The 16510-nt window shown below is 43.0% G+C and overlaps 1 protein-coding gene across 1 annotated transcript in view; it reads left to right on the top strand.

Moving 5' to 3' along the window:
* grhl1 (grainyhead-like transcription factor 1) overlaps nucleotides 1–13595 on the top strand; it is a 126937-nt gene extending 113342 nt beyond the window's left edge. The window contains exons 16-17 of the mRNA XM_085996335.1: nucleotides 1773–1837; nucleotides 9448–13595. Coding sequence (XP_085852461.1) covers nucleotides 1773–1837; nucleotides 9448–9562 — 180 coding nt within the window. The 3' untranslated portion in view covers nucleotides 9563–13595. The remainder of the gene's footprint in view (nucleotides 1–1772; nucleotides 1838–9447) is intronic.
* The last annotated feature ends 2915 nt before the right edge of the window (nucleotides 13596–16510 follow it).

Here is a 16510-nt window from a genome sequence, read left to right as displayed (position 1 = left end):
CAAATCCAGGCTTCCCTGTTGCTTAGCAACAGGTGCAAGCACCCCGGCCACAGACCAAGCGTCCCTGTTGCTTAGCAACAAGCGCAGGAACCCCGATTACACAGCCACAGATCCAGGAACATCCACTAATATGAAGTAAAACTTACCTGAACCTACTCCTGAATTTTGCCGGTTAACAGAGATTTCCAGTTATTTAGGTGCCGGTAAATCGAGAGTTTCCTGTAGTAGCAGACTTTAGGCGGACAGACTGGTGAAATGGGCAGACACATGGCAGATGAAATTTAATGCAGAGAAGTGTGAAGTGATTCATTTTGGTAGGAGGAATGTGGAGAAGCAATATAAACTAAATGGTACAATTTTAAAGGGGGTGCAGGAACAGAGAGACCTGGGGGTGGACGTACACAAGTCTTTGAAGGTGACAGGACAAGTTGAGAAGACTGTTAAAAAGACATACTGGATCCTTGGCTTTATTAATAGAGGCACAGGGTACAAAAGCAAGGAAGTTGTGGTAAAACTTTATAAAACACTGGTTAGGCCTCAGCTGGAGTATTGTGTTCAATTCTGGGCATCACACTTTAGGAAGGATGTCGAGACCCCGGAGAGGGTGCAGAGGAGATTTACTCGAATAGTACCAGGGATGAGGGACTTCAGTTATGTGGAGAGGCTGAGATAATTCTACTTAGAGCAGAGAAAGACAAGGGGAGATTTAATAGAGGTGTTCAAAATTATGAGGAATCTTGATAGAGTAGATAAGGAGAAACTGTTTCCATTGGCAGGAGGGTCGATAACCAGAGTTCACAGATTTAAGATAATTGGCAAAAGAAACAGGAGGAGATGAGAATTTATTTTACGCAGTGAGCTATTATGATCTGGAATGCACTGTCTATATATATAATACTAGCTGGGGAGCCCGGCATTGCCGGGGCTGTTTTGGGGCAGGCGGTTTAAATCGAGTGCCAGGCTTTGGGGCGCTGTCTGTGTCCCTTTGTGAATCTGGTGCTGGGCAACATTTTAAATCGAGTGGCAGGCTTTAGGGCCCTGTGTGTGTCCCTGTATGTCTACCTTTTAAAAGGTTGAAAAATAAAAGTGAAAGTACTTATAAAACGTTTTTGGTAAATCTTATGTTATTTTTAAAAGAGAAACTAACTTTGAAAGTCGTTTTAGCTGGAAGGTGAAGTCATTTGAGCTGGAAACTGGTAGTCAAACAATGGCTGGCAGCTCCCCGAGATGAAAAGGAATAGTCCCGCTCACACACACACCGATTGGCCAACCATCAGGGGACCGTACTGTAGGATTGGTCAATCGTGACGGAACAGGATTGGTGGAACCTTGATGTCAGTCAATCAATGCTAGCAGATAATGAGTTTAATTTTGAAGGTTTTTTGCATAAGGCGCGAACAATTTTCGTCTGACCGAAAAGTAAATACGCTTAAAACCGTCTCTGAAGCGTAAGCTTTCTTTGGAGGTAACGCGCGCGTAGGTACGCCCTGTAACTTTCGAGTGCATACCCGTAACACGCACAGGAAATAACAGACAGATAGACAGACAGAATGACAGAAGTACCGCTTTATATATATAGACACACACACATGAAAAGGAAACATTTTCAGGGCTATGCGGGAAGAGCAGGGGAAGTGGGACAATTGGATGGCTCTTTCAAAGAGCCAGCACAAGCACAATAGGCCGAATGGCCTCTGTCTGTGCTGTATAATTCAATGAAATCGCAATTGATTTTAAAAGGACCAGCTTGACTGATTGGTCTGTCATTCTAGATTTCAGAAAAATATGAAGTACCCTGTGAGAAAATTGTAAAAGTCTACAAGAAATGCAAGAAAGGGTGAGTAAATGCTACTTTGCAGTTAGTTTTGGTTGTTTGGGGAAAATCATTCTACAATAAGTTAATTAACTAAAACAAGTATATCTGCCAGTCTCCCGATACAGCTTCCATCCTCACTCCATTAACTCAGAGAGCTGCAAACTTGAGTGCCCCTAATACAAGATGGTCTAATCCTTCATTCATAGGTCTGGCTCGACCATGTTAAAGACTGCCATTCCTCCCTCTCCTCAGTCAAATTGTGTTACTCCAGGGTTATCCTGGAGGACAAGGGACAATCCAGGGCTCCTTTTCTCCATGACACATGTCCTCATCAAACTCCTTTCCCTGCCCCCTTCACCTCCAACCAGTGTGAAGAGCTTGTAGATTTCTCCAAGGTTGAGACCATCTGCGGAGTCGCTTCTAATTCTTCCCACTCCCTCACCCTCTCCTGACAACTGCTCAGCTCCTCTCTCACTCCAGCCCCATTGCTCCAGCATTCTGCAGTTTCTCGCCCATCTCCCTCTGCCTGTCCTCTCCAAGCTCACCTCTTCTATAAGATCCACCTCTTCTTTCCTCGATCCCTAACTTCCGACCACTCCAATTACCTTTACTAGCGCCCATGTTTGCCGACATTGTTAATAGCTCCCCTGAGTGAAGTCAGCAGAGAGTGCTGTGAGTTTGGGTAAGTGTGAGAGTTCTTTAATTGTTATTTCTCTTTAAATCATTCTTGATAAGATTACTTAAGCAGTTTAAGTAAAGGGGAAAAGTTAAATATTTGGGATTCTGTTGGTTTAAGAAGAGTAAAACAAGGTTACACTGCAGTAGGAGTAAATTGGCACAGCAGGCAGTGGAAACCAGTTTTCTACCCAATCAGCATGGGTGACTCATTTGGCTGTAAACAAACAAACAGTATAAAAAGACCAGTGCTTGTGCGAGCAAGCACTGAGTGCGAGTCATCAAAGAGTGCTTTGAGTTTGGTTAAGTGTGAGTTAGGGTAAGTGGGGTGTTAGGTGCTCTTTTCACTTAACTCTGAACGTTAATAAGGCCTTTCTGGTCTGGAGTGACTGATAGGCTAATGGCAGAGTGACTGTTGACCATTTAACTGGTGTAATTAGAGGGATTGATTTAATTTAAATCCAATAATTAAAGGGGATACTAGCAGCTAAAATCGGGCAGAGGGTGTCCATAACTAACAATAAAAAATGTAATTAATTACATAGAATGGAGCAGGTGATGTGTTACTGTTGCGAGATGTGGGAGCCGGTGGACCCCATTGAGACTCATGGTGATTACGTCTGTGACAAGTGTCTGCTGCTACAGGAACTCCAGCTCCGTGTTGATGAGCTGGAGTCTGAGCTTCAGACACTGCGACACATCAGGGAGGGGGAGAAGTACCTGGACTCTGTGTATCAGGAGGTGGTCACACCTATGAAGTTAATTAATTCAGATGTAGCCCATGGTCAGGGACAGGATGGCGTGACTACGAGTGAGGCAGGTACGGGGATCCAGGAGGTAGAGCTGGAGGAGCCACAGCCCTTGCTCTTGTCCAACAGGTTCGAGGTTCTTACTCCCTGTGGGGACAGGAGCAGGGACTGCAGGGAGGATGAGCAACCTGGCCACAGCACCATGGAACGGGGGGCCATTCAAGAGGGGGGAGTAAATAGAAATGTTGTAGTGGTAGGGGATAGTATTATTAGGGAGATAGATAGAGTTCTCTGCAGCCGAGAGCGAGAGTCCCGAAGGCTGTGTTGCCTACCTGGTGCCAGGGTTAAGGACATCTCCTCTGGGCTGGAAAGAAACTTGCAGTGGGAGGGGGTGGATCCAGTTGTCGTGGTCCATGTTGGTACAAACGACGTAGATAGGACTAGGAAGCCAGTTCTGTTAAAGGAGTATGAGCAGCTAGGGGACAAATTAAAAAACAGAACCTCAAGGGTAATAATCTTACCTGAGCCTCGAGCGAATTTGGCTAGGACAAATAAAATTAGAGAGTTAAATGCGTGGCTCAAAGACTGGTGTGGGAGAAATGGGTTTTGCTTCCTGGGACACTGGCACCAGTACTTGGGCAGGAGGGAGCTGTTCCGTTGGGACGGGCTTCACTTGGCCAGTGCTGGGACTAGAGTCCTGGCGGATCATATAACTAGGGCTGTAGAGAGGGCTTTAAACTAACTAGTGGGGGGGAGGTTCCTAGAGAGCAAAAAATAAAAATGACAACAGAGAAGGTCATAGACTTAGGTAGCAGAGGGGAAATTAAAAACCTGAGCGTGTCAGGAAGGGGCAGAAGGTATGGAGTAAAAAGTAAAGTAATAAAAAGGGCAAAAGCAGGAACTAAGTGTCACAAAACATATTTGAAAGTTCTCTATCTGAATGCACGTAGCATTCGTAACAAAATAGACGAGTTAATGGCACAAATAACTACATATGGGTACGATCTTGTGGCCATTACAGAAACATGGCTGCAGGGTGACAATGCCTGGGAATTAAACATACCAGGTTATTTAACGATCAGGAAGGACAGGCAGGAAGGAAGGGGAGGTGGGGTGGCTATGTTAATAAAGGAAGGAATCACTGTAATACAGAGAAATGATATTGGGTCAAACGATCAGGATAATGAAACAGTTTGGGTGGAGATAAGGAATAATAAGGGGAAAAAAACACTAGTGGGTGTAGTCTATAGGCCTCCGAACAGTTGCAACTCTGTTGGATGGAGTATCAATCAGGAAATAGTTGAGGCTTGTAATAAGGGAACATCTATAATTATGGGGGATTTTAACTATCATATTAATTGGACAAATCAAATTGGGCAGGGCTGCCTTGAGGATGAGTTCATTGAGTGTATTAGGGATGGGTTACTTGAGCAGTATGTAACTGAACCGACCAGGGGGCAAGCAACCTTAGATCTGGTCCTGTGTAATGAGACAGGATTAATTTAAAATGTCCTAGTAAAGGATCCCCTTGGAATGAGTGACCATAACATGGTTGAATTCCATATTCAATTAGAGGGTGAGAAGGTTGGATCTCAAACAAGCGTGCTAAGCTTGAATAAAGGAGACTATGAAGGTATGAGAGCGGAATTGGGTAGAGTGGATTGGGAAAATAGATTAAAGGGTAAGACGATACATGATCAGTGGTGTACATTTAAGGAGTTATTTTATAACTTTCAAAAAATATATATTCCACTGAGAAGAAAAGGGTGTAAAAGAAAAGACAGCCATCCGTGGCTAAGTAAAGAAATTAAGGATAGTATTCGACTAAAAACAAGGGCATATAAAGTAGCCAAATCTAGTGGGAGGATAGAGGATTGGGAAAACTTTAAAAGACAGCAAAAAATAACAAAAAGATTGATTAAGAAAGGGAAGATAGATTATGAAAGTAAATTAGCAAAAAATATAACAACAGATAGTAAGAGTTTTTATAGTTATATAAAAAGAAAAAGGGTGGCTAAAGTAAATGTTGGTCCCTTAGAGGATGAGACCGGGAAATTAATGGTGGGAAATATGGAGATGGCAAAAACACAATGAATATTTTGTATCAGTCTTTACAGTAGAAGACACTAAGAATATCCCAACACTGGACAAACAGGGGGCTATAGGGGGGGAGGAGCTAAACACAATCAAAATCACGAAGGAAGTGGTACTTGGTAAAATAATGGGACTCAAGGCGGATAAATCACCTGGACCTGATGGCTTACATCCTAGGGTCTTGAGGGAAGTGGCGGTAGGGATTGTGGATGCATTAGTAATAATTTTCCAAAACTCCCTGGACTCAGCAAAGGTCCCGGCAGACTGGAAAACTGCTAATGTAACACCCTTATTTAAAAAGGGCAGTAGACAGAAGGCTGGAAACTATAGACCGGTTAGCCTAACATCTGTGGTAGGTAAAATTTTGGAGTCCATTATTAAGGAGACAGTAACAGGACATTTGGATAATCATAATTTAATAGGACAAAGTCAGCATGGTTTTATGAAGGGGAAGTCATGTTTGACAAATTTGCTGGAGTTCTTTGAGGAAGTAACATATAGGGTGGATAAAGGGGAACCAGTGGACGTAGTGTATTTAGACTTCCAAAAGGCATTTGACAAGGTGCCACACAAACGATTATTGCTTAAGATAAAAAATCACAGGATTGGGGGTAATATTCTAGCATGGATAGAGGATTGGCTATCTAACAGAAGGCGGAGAGTTGGGATAAATGGTTCATTCTCAGACTGGCAATCAGTAACTAGTGGTGTTCCACAGGGGTCAGTGCTAGGTCCCCAACTCTTTACAATCTATATTAACGATTTGGAGGAGGGGACCGAGTGTAACATATCAAAGTTTGCAGATGATACTAAGATGGGAGGGAAAGTAGTGAGTGAGGAGGACATAAATAACCTGCAAGGGGACATAGACACGCTAAGTAAGTGGGCAGAGATTTGGCAGATGGAATACAATACTGGAAAGTGTGAGGTTATGCACTTTGGCAGGAAAAATCGTAGAGCAAGTTATTATCTTAATGGCAAGAAACTGGAAAGTACTGAAGTACAAAGGGATCTGGGGGTCCTGGTGCACGAAACTCAAAAGGTTAGTATGCAGGTGCAGCAAGTGATTAAGAAGGCCAATGGAATGTTGGCTTTCATTGCTAGGGGGATAGAATATAAAAATAGGGAGGTATTGCTTCAGTTGTACAAGGTATTGGTGAGACCGCACCTGGAATACTGCATACAGTTTTGGTGTCCATACTTAAGAAAAGACATACTTGCTCTCGAGTCAGTACAAAGAAGGTTCACTCGGTTAATCCCGGGGATGAGGGGATGGACATATGAGGAGAGGTTGAGTAGATTGGGACTCTGCTCATTGGAGTTCAGAAGAATGAGAGGCGATCTTATTGAAACATATAAGATTGTGAAGGGGTTGGATCGGGTGGATGCGGGGAGGATGTTCCCGATGATGGGTGAAACTAGAACTAGAGGGCATAGTCTTAGAATAAGGGGCTGCTCTTTCAAAACTGAGATGAGGAGGAACTACTTCACTCAGAGGGTGGTAGGTCCATGGAATATGCTGCCCCAAAAAGCTGCAGAAGCTACATCATTACATAAATTTAAAACAGAAATAGACAGTTTCCTAGAAGTAAAGGGAATTAAGGGTTACGGGGAGCGGGCAGGAATTTGGACATGAGTCTAGGTTCGGATTGGACATGGCCCTGTGGGTAGCGGAGTGGGCCCAGGAGCCGTGTAGCCTGATCCTGCTCCTATTTCGTGTGTCTAATTCTGTTAGATTCAGGAGATGGTTCTGTGATAGTGGATTGGCGGTTAGGATCAGATCAGCCATGATCTTATTGAATGGCGGAGCAGGCTCGAGGGGCCGATTGGCCTACTCCTGCTCCTATTTCTTATGCTCAGATGCTGTCTCTCCCTTTCCCTCTCTTCAGGAAGCCCAATGTGACTCGTCCATGCTCCTCAACTGCAATCCAATCCCTAACTCCCCTTTCCTTTAGCGGGTCCTTGAACATGCCAACACCTTCCAGTCCTATGCTCGCCTCTCCTACAACTTCCTGTTCAAATCCCTCCAATTCAGCTTCTGCCCAGCTCACAGCACTAGGACAACTCTGGCCACAGTCACAACTGGCATCCTCTGTAATTGCAACCATGGTGCGTTATCCCTGCTTGTCATCCTCACCATTCCCAGTATGTGACATGGTTGACTATGGTGTTCTGTTCCATCGCTTCTCCTGCTCCATGGGACTGCTCTTACTTGATTCTACTCCTGCCTGTCTTGATGCAACTTGGGTATCTCCAGTAATGGAATCTGTTCCAGCCTTTGCATAGTCACCTTCGATGCTACCCAAGTATCTGCTACTGATCCTTTCCTTTTCTTCATCTACGTGATGCTCCTTGGTGATATCATCTGTGGGCACAGGGCTAGATTGTTATGTTGATGACACTCGGCTCTTCCTCACCGTTGTGTTCTTTCACCTCATGACCGCTCTGTGTTGTCTGATATTAAATCGAGGATGAGTCAAAACTTCCTCCAACTGAACATCAAGAGGACCAAAGCTGTTGTTTTTCAGCCCCTGCCATAAACTCTGCTCTACTCCCACTGACTCCATTCCCCTCCTCAGCCACTCACTCAGGCCGTGTGAAACCTTGGCATCCTGTTCGATCCACAGTTGAGTTTCAAGCCCTACATCTAATTCATTACCAAGACTGCTTCCATCTCTGTAACACCACCCGGCTTCACCCCCACCACACTGAAACTCTTAACCATCCTTTTCTCGCCTATAGACTCGGTTTCCTTGCTGACCTCCCATCCTGCACCTCCCATAAACTCCAACTCTTCAGAACTCAGCTGCCCGTAACCTGTCCCACACTAACCCGCTCATCCACCATCCCTGACCTTGCTGATTTACACTTGTTCCCAATCCCTCAATGCATTGAATTTAAAATCATTGCAGTCATCTTCAATTCCCTCCAGGTTCCTCACCTCACCCTACCTCCACAATCTTCACAGCCTCGTGCATCCTGCGGTCCTCCAATTGTGCCTTTTTGTACATCCCCTCCTCCCTCCGTGCCACCAAGGCAGAGACTTCAGCCCCTCTGTCCAAAACTCCCTCCCAAAATCCCTCCAGCTGTCCTCGCTCCGCTTTTTAAAAGCCTTCTAAAACCCATCTTTTTAATCAAGCTTTCAGTCACTGCCTAGCCTTGCTCACCATAGCTTAACAACCATTCCTTTTTTTCCTCCTCTTATAAAGTGCCTTGGGTGTTTTTTCTGCATTAAAGGCCCTCTATGAATGCAAGTTGTTGTTGATTGCTTTTATTTATGCCTCCCCTCCCCTCCCCCCATTTAGGAACCGGAATAGGCCATTCAGCCCCTCGAGCCTGTTCTGCCATTTCATTAGACCATGGCTGATCTGTACTTCGACTCCATTTACTCGCCTTTGATTAAGGGTCTCTTGATATCCTTACCTAACAAAAATCTGTTGATCTCCGTCTTGAAAATTTCAACTGTTGTGTTTTTATTTTTGCTCCATTAATTTTCAGCCTTCTTCCCTTTATTGTGCTTGGAGCATTTGAAGGAACTTTCTGCCTCCTCAACACAACCGCTTTGCTTTATTTCTACAGCCCCAGACCAACAATATCAATCTGCTTTCAACCTCCTTGGGCATAGAACCTGGTTCTTTAAATATCCATTTTGTATTCTTGATGCAGCCTCCATCTATTTTATTGATGCTACTTTGGCCATTGCACCTCTTAACCTGCCTCTTTGATCCTTCTGAATACACTGTCCGACACACACACACTTCCTCCTTTGTGTATCCTCGCTGTGTTGACATGAAGAGACTTATCAACACAGTAACTTTTATTCTTTCTCAGGGCCTCAAAAGTGCAGAATGTTTTGCCTCCTTTTAGTCCTCCCTCCCTCCTACAATCTGCCAGCTTTCATAGCCTATGCTTGATGTTACTTAATGCTAATTGATTCATCTAGTCGTCTCCTCTTTTCAACCTTCGTGGCCCTGCACTTAAGGGTCTGGGACTTTCGTGATCACATTGCCACTTAAAATCTGAAGGTGTTAAAGTGGCACCGGAATGGAATTCATAGAATTTTTGGAATATTATCAAAAGGTATATATTGACATGCTCTCATTCTGTTGCTAGCATCTTGGTGAATATGGATGATAATGTTGTGAAGCATTATTCTAATGAAGACACGTTCCAACTAAGCATTGAAGAGGCTGCAGGATCCTACAAGCTCACTTTTGCTGAGATATGAAGAGAATTGACTAGTAGCTACTATTTTATAGCTCATTGTCAGTCTTATGCATTTATTGGCCATGCTAATGGCACACCTACAATGTGAGAACCGAGGAATAAACGGAAAAAAAAGACAGCGTGGAAATACAATATAATATATACCAGACACATTGCAAAAGTCAATACCGAGCTCCAAAGTGAAAACGTGTAATACTCCAGTGAGCGCGGTGTGCAATCATAATCACCTAAGGTAAGACATCACAGTAAAGTAACAGCCAATTGATCCCATGCTATGATCCTCGGGCTTCCACCAAAAATTTCTCCAGACTTTTTCTAGTCATTCTCCCTGACCTCCTCAATTAAACCCCTCAGCGCTGTGATAACAACATTGATATAAACATACAACATCTCAAACAAAATGCATAAAGTATGTCAACATATTTTAACCAAAGAAAAATTGCAATATAAACAAACCATGCCCTTGTTAGTCTTGTATATATTATATAGAATAAAAAATGCATAGCAGTGTCATTCAAAGCTGGAGCTACACTTGGGGTTCAGGTGATAGCAGTAGAACTCCTTGTTGCGTTACACCCTTGTAATTGTGTGTCCTATATTTTTATTATGGAAGGTAAATACTGTTTTGTCTCAATTCTTGTCTTGTCTTAAATTCAGATTTTAGAAATTTTAAATGTTACCTTTTTATAACTTAAAAAAATCAACTGCAGGAATTAACATTTGAGACAGAGCACTTGAAAGAATGTCCTTTGTGACATTTTCACACAAATGGCGGTTAAGACTCCTTTGTATAGGTGTTGGACTGCCTTAACTACAGGAAAATGCAGTGACTGGCTAAAGAAGCCATAGAATTAAAGCCATGTTTTTTTGTTGTGTATATTAAGTGCAATATATTATCACAGAAATATATAAGTTTGTGCCACCTTTTATCATTGTCATTTACAAAAAAAAAAGGTTTACTAAGGATGAGGGTCTGGGTCTTTAAGTTTTACAGATAAACTGTATTGTTTAATTTTATTTTTTAAAAAAGAACCTCAACTGTATTTCTAAATGTTTACGATGGAACAATATTTTTGTTTTAGAAAAACAGTTGAGGTAAATTTAAAACTATTTTTTGGTTTCCTGGGAAAATATAAAGGGTTATTAAACCTGTAGTTTTCTTTTCCAGTAATCTGCCAATTTGAGGCCAGGTTAGTGTTTTGCTTTAAAACAGATGGTCGGCTGTGATTGTGCACGCGCTCTGACAGCGACCATCAATAAATAGGCCACTGCAATCATGATTAGAAAGTTATTGCCATAATGAAGTAATTATAGAAATTTGAACGTTAATTTTGTTATAGCACAGGCTGTTACCACATCCTAACGGTACGAAGGAATCTTTATTGTTCTTCCAAAATGAAACGTGCACTGAAAAATTACTTTACATGTTAACCTGTGGCAGATGATTTGATTTTGAATCTCAGAACCAATAATTTCAGTGACTCTCAATATTTTTATGGCACATCTTTCTCTCACCACGTTGTAAATTTGTCGTGTCCGTGTTACCCGCGCAGCTGCACGTCCGACTGCGACGGCTGAGGTATCCAAACATCTGCGGCAGTCTGTTTACAGGACCCTGCTAAATTCCTGTTATCTCGAGCTGAGCTTTTAATTGAATGATTAGTGGTTTTAAAAATTGTTTTTAAATTGAAATTTCGAGGCAGGCTCCACCCCATTGCACCATATAGTGTGGAACTGAGGCTTACGGATCAAAGAGGGCTGAAAATCTGTAGCATGCAGGTCGCGGTGTAAATACTGGGTTACATCCGCTGGGAATGTCTGCCACTGGTCGCGGTGACCATTGTGGCATAGCAGGGAGGTTCCCTACTTTGAATCCCAATGGCAGCATCCATAGAAACATAGAAGATAGGAGCAGGAGTAGGCCATTCGGCCCCTCGAGCCTGCTCCGCCATTCAATGAGATCATGGCTGATCATCCAAATTCAGTGCCCTGTCCCTGCTTTCTCCCCATATCCCTTGATCCCTTTAGCCTTAAGAAATATATCTAACTTCGTCTTGAATATATTTAATGAATTGGCCTCCACTGCCTTCTGTGGTAGAGAATTCCACAGGTTCACCACTCTCTCGGTGAAAAAATTCCTCCTCATCTCTGTCCTAAATGGCTTACCCCTTATCCTTAGACTGTGACCCCTGGTTCTGGACTCCCCGGCCATCGGGAACATCCTTCCTGCATCTAGTCTGTCTAGTCCTCTTAGAATTTTATAAGTTTCAATAAGATCCCCTCTCATTCTTCTAAACTCCAGCGAGTACAAGCCCAATCGACCCAATCTCTCCTCATATGTCATTACTGCCATCCCAGGTATCAGCCTGGTGAATCTTCGCTGCACTCCCTCCATGGCAAGAACATCCTTCCTCAGATAAGGCGACCAAAACTGCACACAATACTCAAGGTGTGGTCTCACCAAGGCCCTGTACAACTGGGCACATCTCGGGTGAGTGCTCACTGACGAGACCACATACTGTGGCGTACTGTGCCAGGTCCACTGGGGTTTCTGCCCCCCCCCCCCCCATATAAATAAGTAAAAGAATTACTCCAAGTGGCCCTTTTGTATGGGGCCACCTTTTATCTTTAGGGGTCCAAGCTGAGATCCTAGCCTGGAAACCCAAGTGGGCCCCACACCTGAAATTTGGCGGCTGGTACTGCCGCTGATGGTGCAACCCGCCGACTGAGCGGTTGGGCACGCGGGAAGTCCCAGCATTGGGAGTCCTCACCCTTGCCATTCCTATGCCCACTGACCTTGCAAAGGTGGGGGGGGGACAGAGACTTCGCCCCTGACAGGGCTCCACAAAATCCCCGATGGCCCTGCGTCTCTGGGTCCCGGCCTAATTTGTGCCCCCTTCCAGCGCACCCTGTCATGGCTATGGTAAAAATGAGCCTGAAGAAGTGCAGATTTTCAGCCCCCCAGTGGTCCCAAGTTTGATCCCTAGTCTGTGCTATGTTAGCTGATCTCAGTCACAGTGAGGGGCTCGACAATTGGACACAGTCCTCATAGCTAAGGAAGGGAAAGAAATCAGCCGGAGTTGCCACTTCAGATTGCTGTATAGCGCCCCCTGCTGGAAATAAAGGGAGGCTGTGGTTCGACTGTGATGGTCCCCATGGTCGAATGTCACACTGACATTCATTGTCTGGGGTCATACGTGAAGAGTGGCCACAGTAAAGATACCTTTATTCATGGGGCTATATCCAATATCAGCATTTTTAGAAGTGGAGAACATTGGATGGAAAAACAAATACACTAAAACATGTTTGTGTAACATTTTGACAAACAAATATGGAAGAATAGTGATATGATACTGCTGCCTGTTAAAGATGATCTGTTTTAAAGCTCTACAATTGTTAGAGCAACAAGTTATTCTTAATCAAACCTCATCTTTTTGACCACAGCAGAAGGATAGTGAAATATTTTGTCAAAATAATTCCCTTACTTGCAGATGCTTTTGCCAGCACACTATTGTAGAGAATTAACGAAAAAAATACACTTTTTGACATTCTTCAACATGTAAATCAAACAAAAGGTTACAAAATCTTGAAAATTCAATTTACTCAGAAAATGAAAACATTAAAAACGCAATGTCTGGTAAATAACTGCCTGGCCTGTAATAGCTAAGGAAAATAATTATTGCAGTTTTATACAATTACATAAGAAGGAAAGACATACATCGCTATATGTATATTTTTGGTAAGAGGTTATGCTACAATTGAGTATCGTTAACACCTTCCGGACATCCTATAATTATAATCCAAAACTTTTCAGAAGAAAATGGAAAAGGGCTTATTCACAACTACTTTTATTGCATTATTGAAGTGTTTTTCTGACTTTTGATATGCATTTGAAAAGATGTATTCAAAGCTTTATTGTATACCAAAGGGAATAAATTTTATATGGACATTTGTACACTGAGTCACACAGTTATTGATTGTTTTTAAACCATGTAAAAACCTAACTAAATATTAAACTGTGATTTCAAACAAGACCGATCTCTGATCCATCAACATAGTTATTATTCCAGCTTTGTGCTGATTCAATGCAGTAATCACTTTGTATCAATGTAAAAACTGCCGTATTTTTTTTCCCGTTTCTGGGATGTGGGCGTCGCTGGCAAGGCCAGCATTTATTGCCCATCCCTAATTGCCCTTGAGAAGGTGGTGGTGAGCCGCCTTCTTGAACCGCTGCAGTCCGTGTGGTGAAGGTACTCCCACAGTGCTGTTAGGGAGGGAGTTCCAGGATTTTGACCCAGCGACGATGAAGGATCGGCGATATACTTCTAAGTCAGGATGGTGTGTGACTTGGAGGGGAACATTGGAGTTGGTGGTGTTCCCATGCGCCTGCTGCCCTTACAACAGTGACTCCACTTCGAAAGTACTTTATTGGCTGTAAAGCACTTTGGGATGTCCTGAGGTCATCAAAGGTGCTATATAAATGCAAGTCTTTCTTTATGGCATGTAAATGGGGTTCACACCACACTTCCGGCCAAGTTCAGGCAGCAGAGCAGGAGCAGCTCTCGGGGAAATTCCCAGCCATAGGGTTTCAAATACATAATTCCCAGAAAGTGCAGGTAAGTAAAGGCCAACAGCATGTTGTGTTTTATAAAGAGGGGCAGAGAGCACAAGAGTCAAGAAGTGATGATAAATCTGTACACAGCAATAGTCAGGCCATAGTTAGATTACAGGGTGCCTCATTATAGAAAGGACATTGAAACCATAGAGCATGTTCAGTGTCAATTCACCGGGGATAGGAAACTATAGTCACTGGGACTATTTCCACTAGACCAGAGAAAGCTAAAAGGAGATTTAATAAGAGGTTTTAAAAATTATTTAGGGTTCTGATAGGGTGAATAAAGAAAGGTTATATCCTCTGGTTGGGGAGTCAATATTGAGGGACAACCAATTAAAAAATAGTCACTAAGGGAGAGAGGATAGGAGAAATGTCTTTATGCGGAGGGTTGCTAGAGAAGGGACTGCTCTGCCAAAGGGAGCGGGTGAGGCCGAGACCATTGTACCTTTTTAGGGGAAACTGGATAGATATTGAAACAGAGGATGATAGAGCGCTATGGGGAGAGAGCAAGGTAGTGGGATTAGTTTTGGATTGCTCTAATAAAGAGACGGTACAGACATGATGGGCTGAATGATCATCTGTGCTGTAAGCTTCTATGTTTGTCCTTCCCAGATACATTTTATTCCTTTTCTTGTTCTCACTACTGAATCATTCTAGTTACATATTCCCATGTTTCCCTGGAATTTTTTCCATTTGATAAGTCAGTGTGTATGTTGGCACTTTTAACCATTTTCAAAGGTCAATGTCTATCGAAGTCAGTGTGATCTGTCTGCAATACTGGTGGCAATTTGTCAAAATTATACTTCTGGTAAAAATGGAGTCTGTTATGAACCACCTCTTTTATGTTACATTCACTCCTGTCTATGACTGCCTTTCACTTATTGACACCACAGTATTTTAAAAACTGAGTAACTGTAATGACTTAGCAAGCTTATGATAGCTTCATCGATAGTGTTTCTTCTAAGTCTTTATATATCTGAGGCAATAAAAGTACTGAGCCCGCATTATCAATATACCATTCTTATAATATGCAGTTCCTGACATAGCCAAAATGTTCACCTATCATACTTGTCTTAGCGTAACACTTAAACATTCTATGAATTTGCGATTATTGTCCTCCATTTTCCCAATTTATATTTGTTTTCATCATTTACATTGAGTTGGCATCGAACAGGATTTTCACTCTCCAAAACCAACTGCTCTCCTACCAACCATAATCCTGATAACAGCATGCGTGCGCATGAAGCTGATTTTATTATTTGTTCAATGAGATCATCTTTATTTTTGAGCCTGTTCAGTTGGCACATATGAGCATATTTTGTTTTCATAATAGCAACTGAGTGGGTGAAAACCGTGGGGGCAAGTTTTCGTCTTCACCAGCTGGGCGGGGGGTGGGGGGGGGGTAATCTGTTGGAGCCACTTGTCCTCATTGTAGAACCCGCTCAATTCTCATTCCATTGAAAATATAGCAGCGTAAGAACATAGGAATCGCTGGACGAATAAAGACCAAGTTCGCCTTCAACCATCCTGCTAGCCGCCTGCTATAACAATAACGCCTCATCTTCCGATTAGGCACTTTACAGCCTTCCGGACTCAATATCAAGTTCAACAATTTCAGATCATAACCTCGGCCCCTATTACATTTTTACATTTTTTATCCACACCTTTGTTTTGGCCCTTTCCCCTTTTTCTCTCTCCCACATGGCAGCTGTCTCCCATTCTGCCAGCGCATTTCACACCTAACCTAGAGCCGTCTTTTGTCTCCACTAGTCCTATCACCATCTCGTCTGGTTTTGAATACCTCTTAATGTCTCTTCACTTCTCTTTTGTTCTCTCATCCCCATTTCCCAGCCCCCAAACTGGCCTTTAATCTGTTCCATTTCCTGCTTTTTTTTCTCAGTCCTGGCGAAGGGTTTCGACCTGAAACGTTGACTCTATTTCTCTCTCCACGGATGTTGCCTGGCCTGCTGAGTTTTTCCACCATTTTCTGTTGTTATTTCGGATTTCCAGCATCCGCAGTATTTTGCTATCAAAGCAATAATGGAGTTGTTGGCCAATCACAGCGATCAATCTCTGTGCAAATTGACTGCCGCGTTTCCCACATTACAACAGTGACTCCACTTCAAAAGTACTTCATTGGTTGTAAAGCACTTTGAGACATCTGGTGGTTGCGAAAGGCGCTATAGAAATGCAAGTCTTTCTTTCTATGAATGAGTCTACAACAGACCCAGACATGAGGCCAGGAAAACCCCAGTAGTGGCAAGCTTGAGGAACCAGAGGTCCAAAGATGCCTGTTCCTTCCAGCATGCTATGCCATGTCTCAAATTACTCCTA

This window comes from Somniosus microcephalus, chromosome 9, assembly GCF_052327205.1.
Source record: "Somniosus microcephalus isolate GS21.2 chromosome 9, FLI_Smic_1.0, whole genome shotgun sequence".
Classification (NCBI taxonomy): domain Eukaryota; kingdom Metazoa; phylum Chordata; class Chondrichthyes; order Squaliformes; family Somniosidae; genus Somniosus; species Somniosus microcephalus.
Note: the sequence above shows the minus strand (reverse complement) of the source record. Positions and strands in the feature narration are given on the sequence as shown.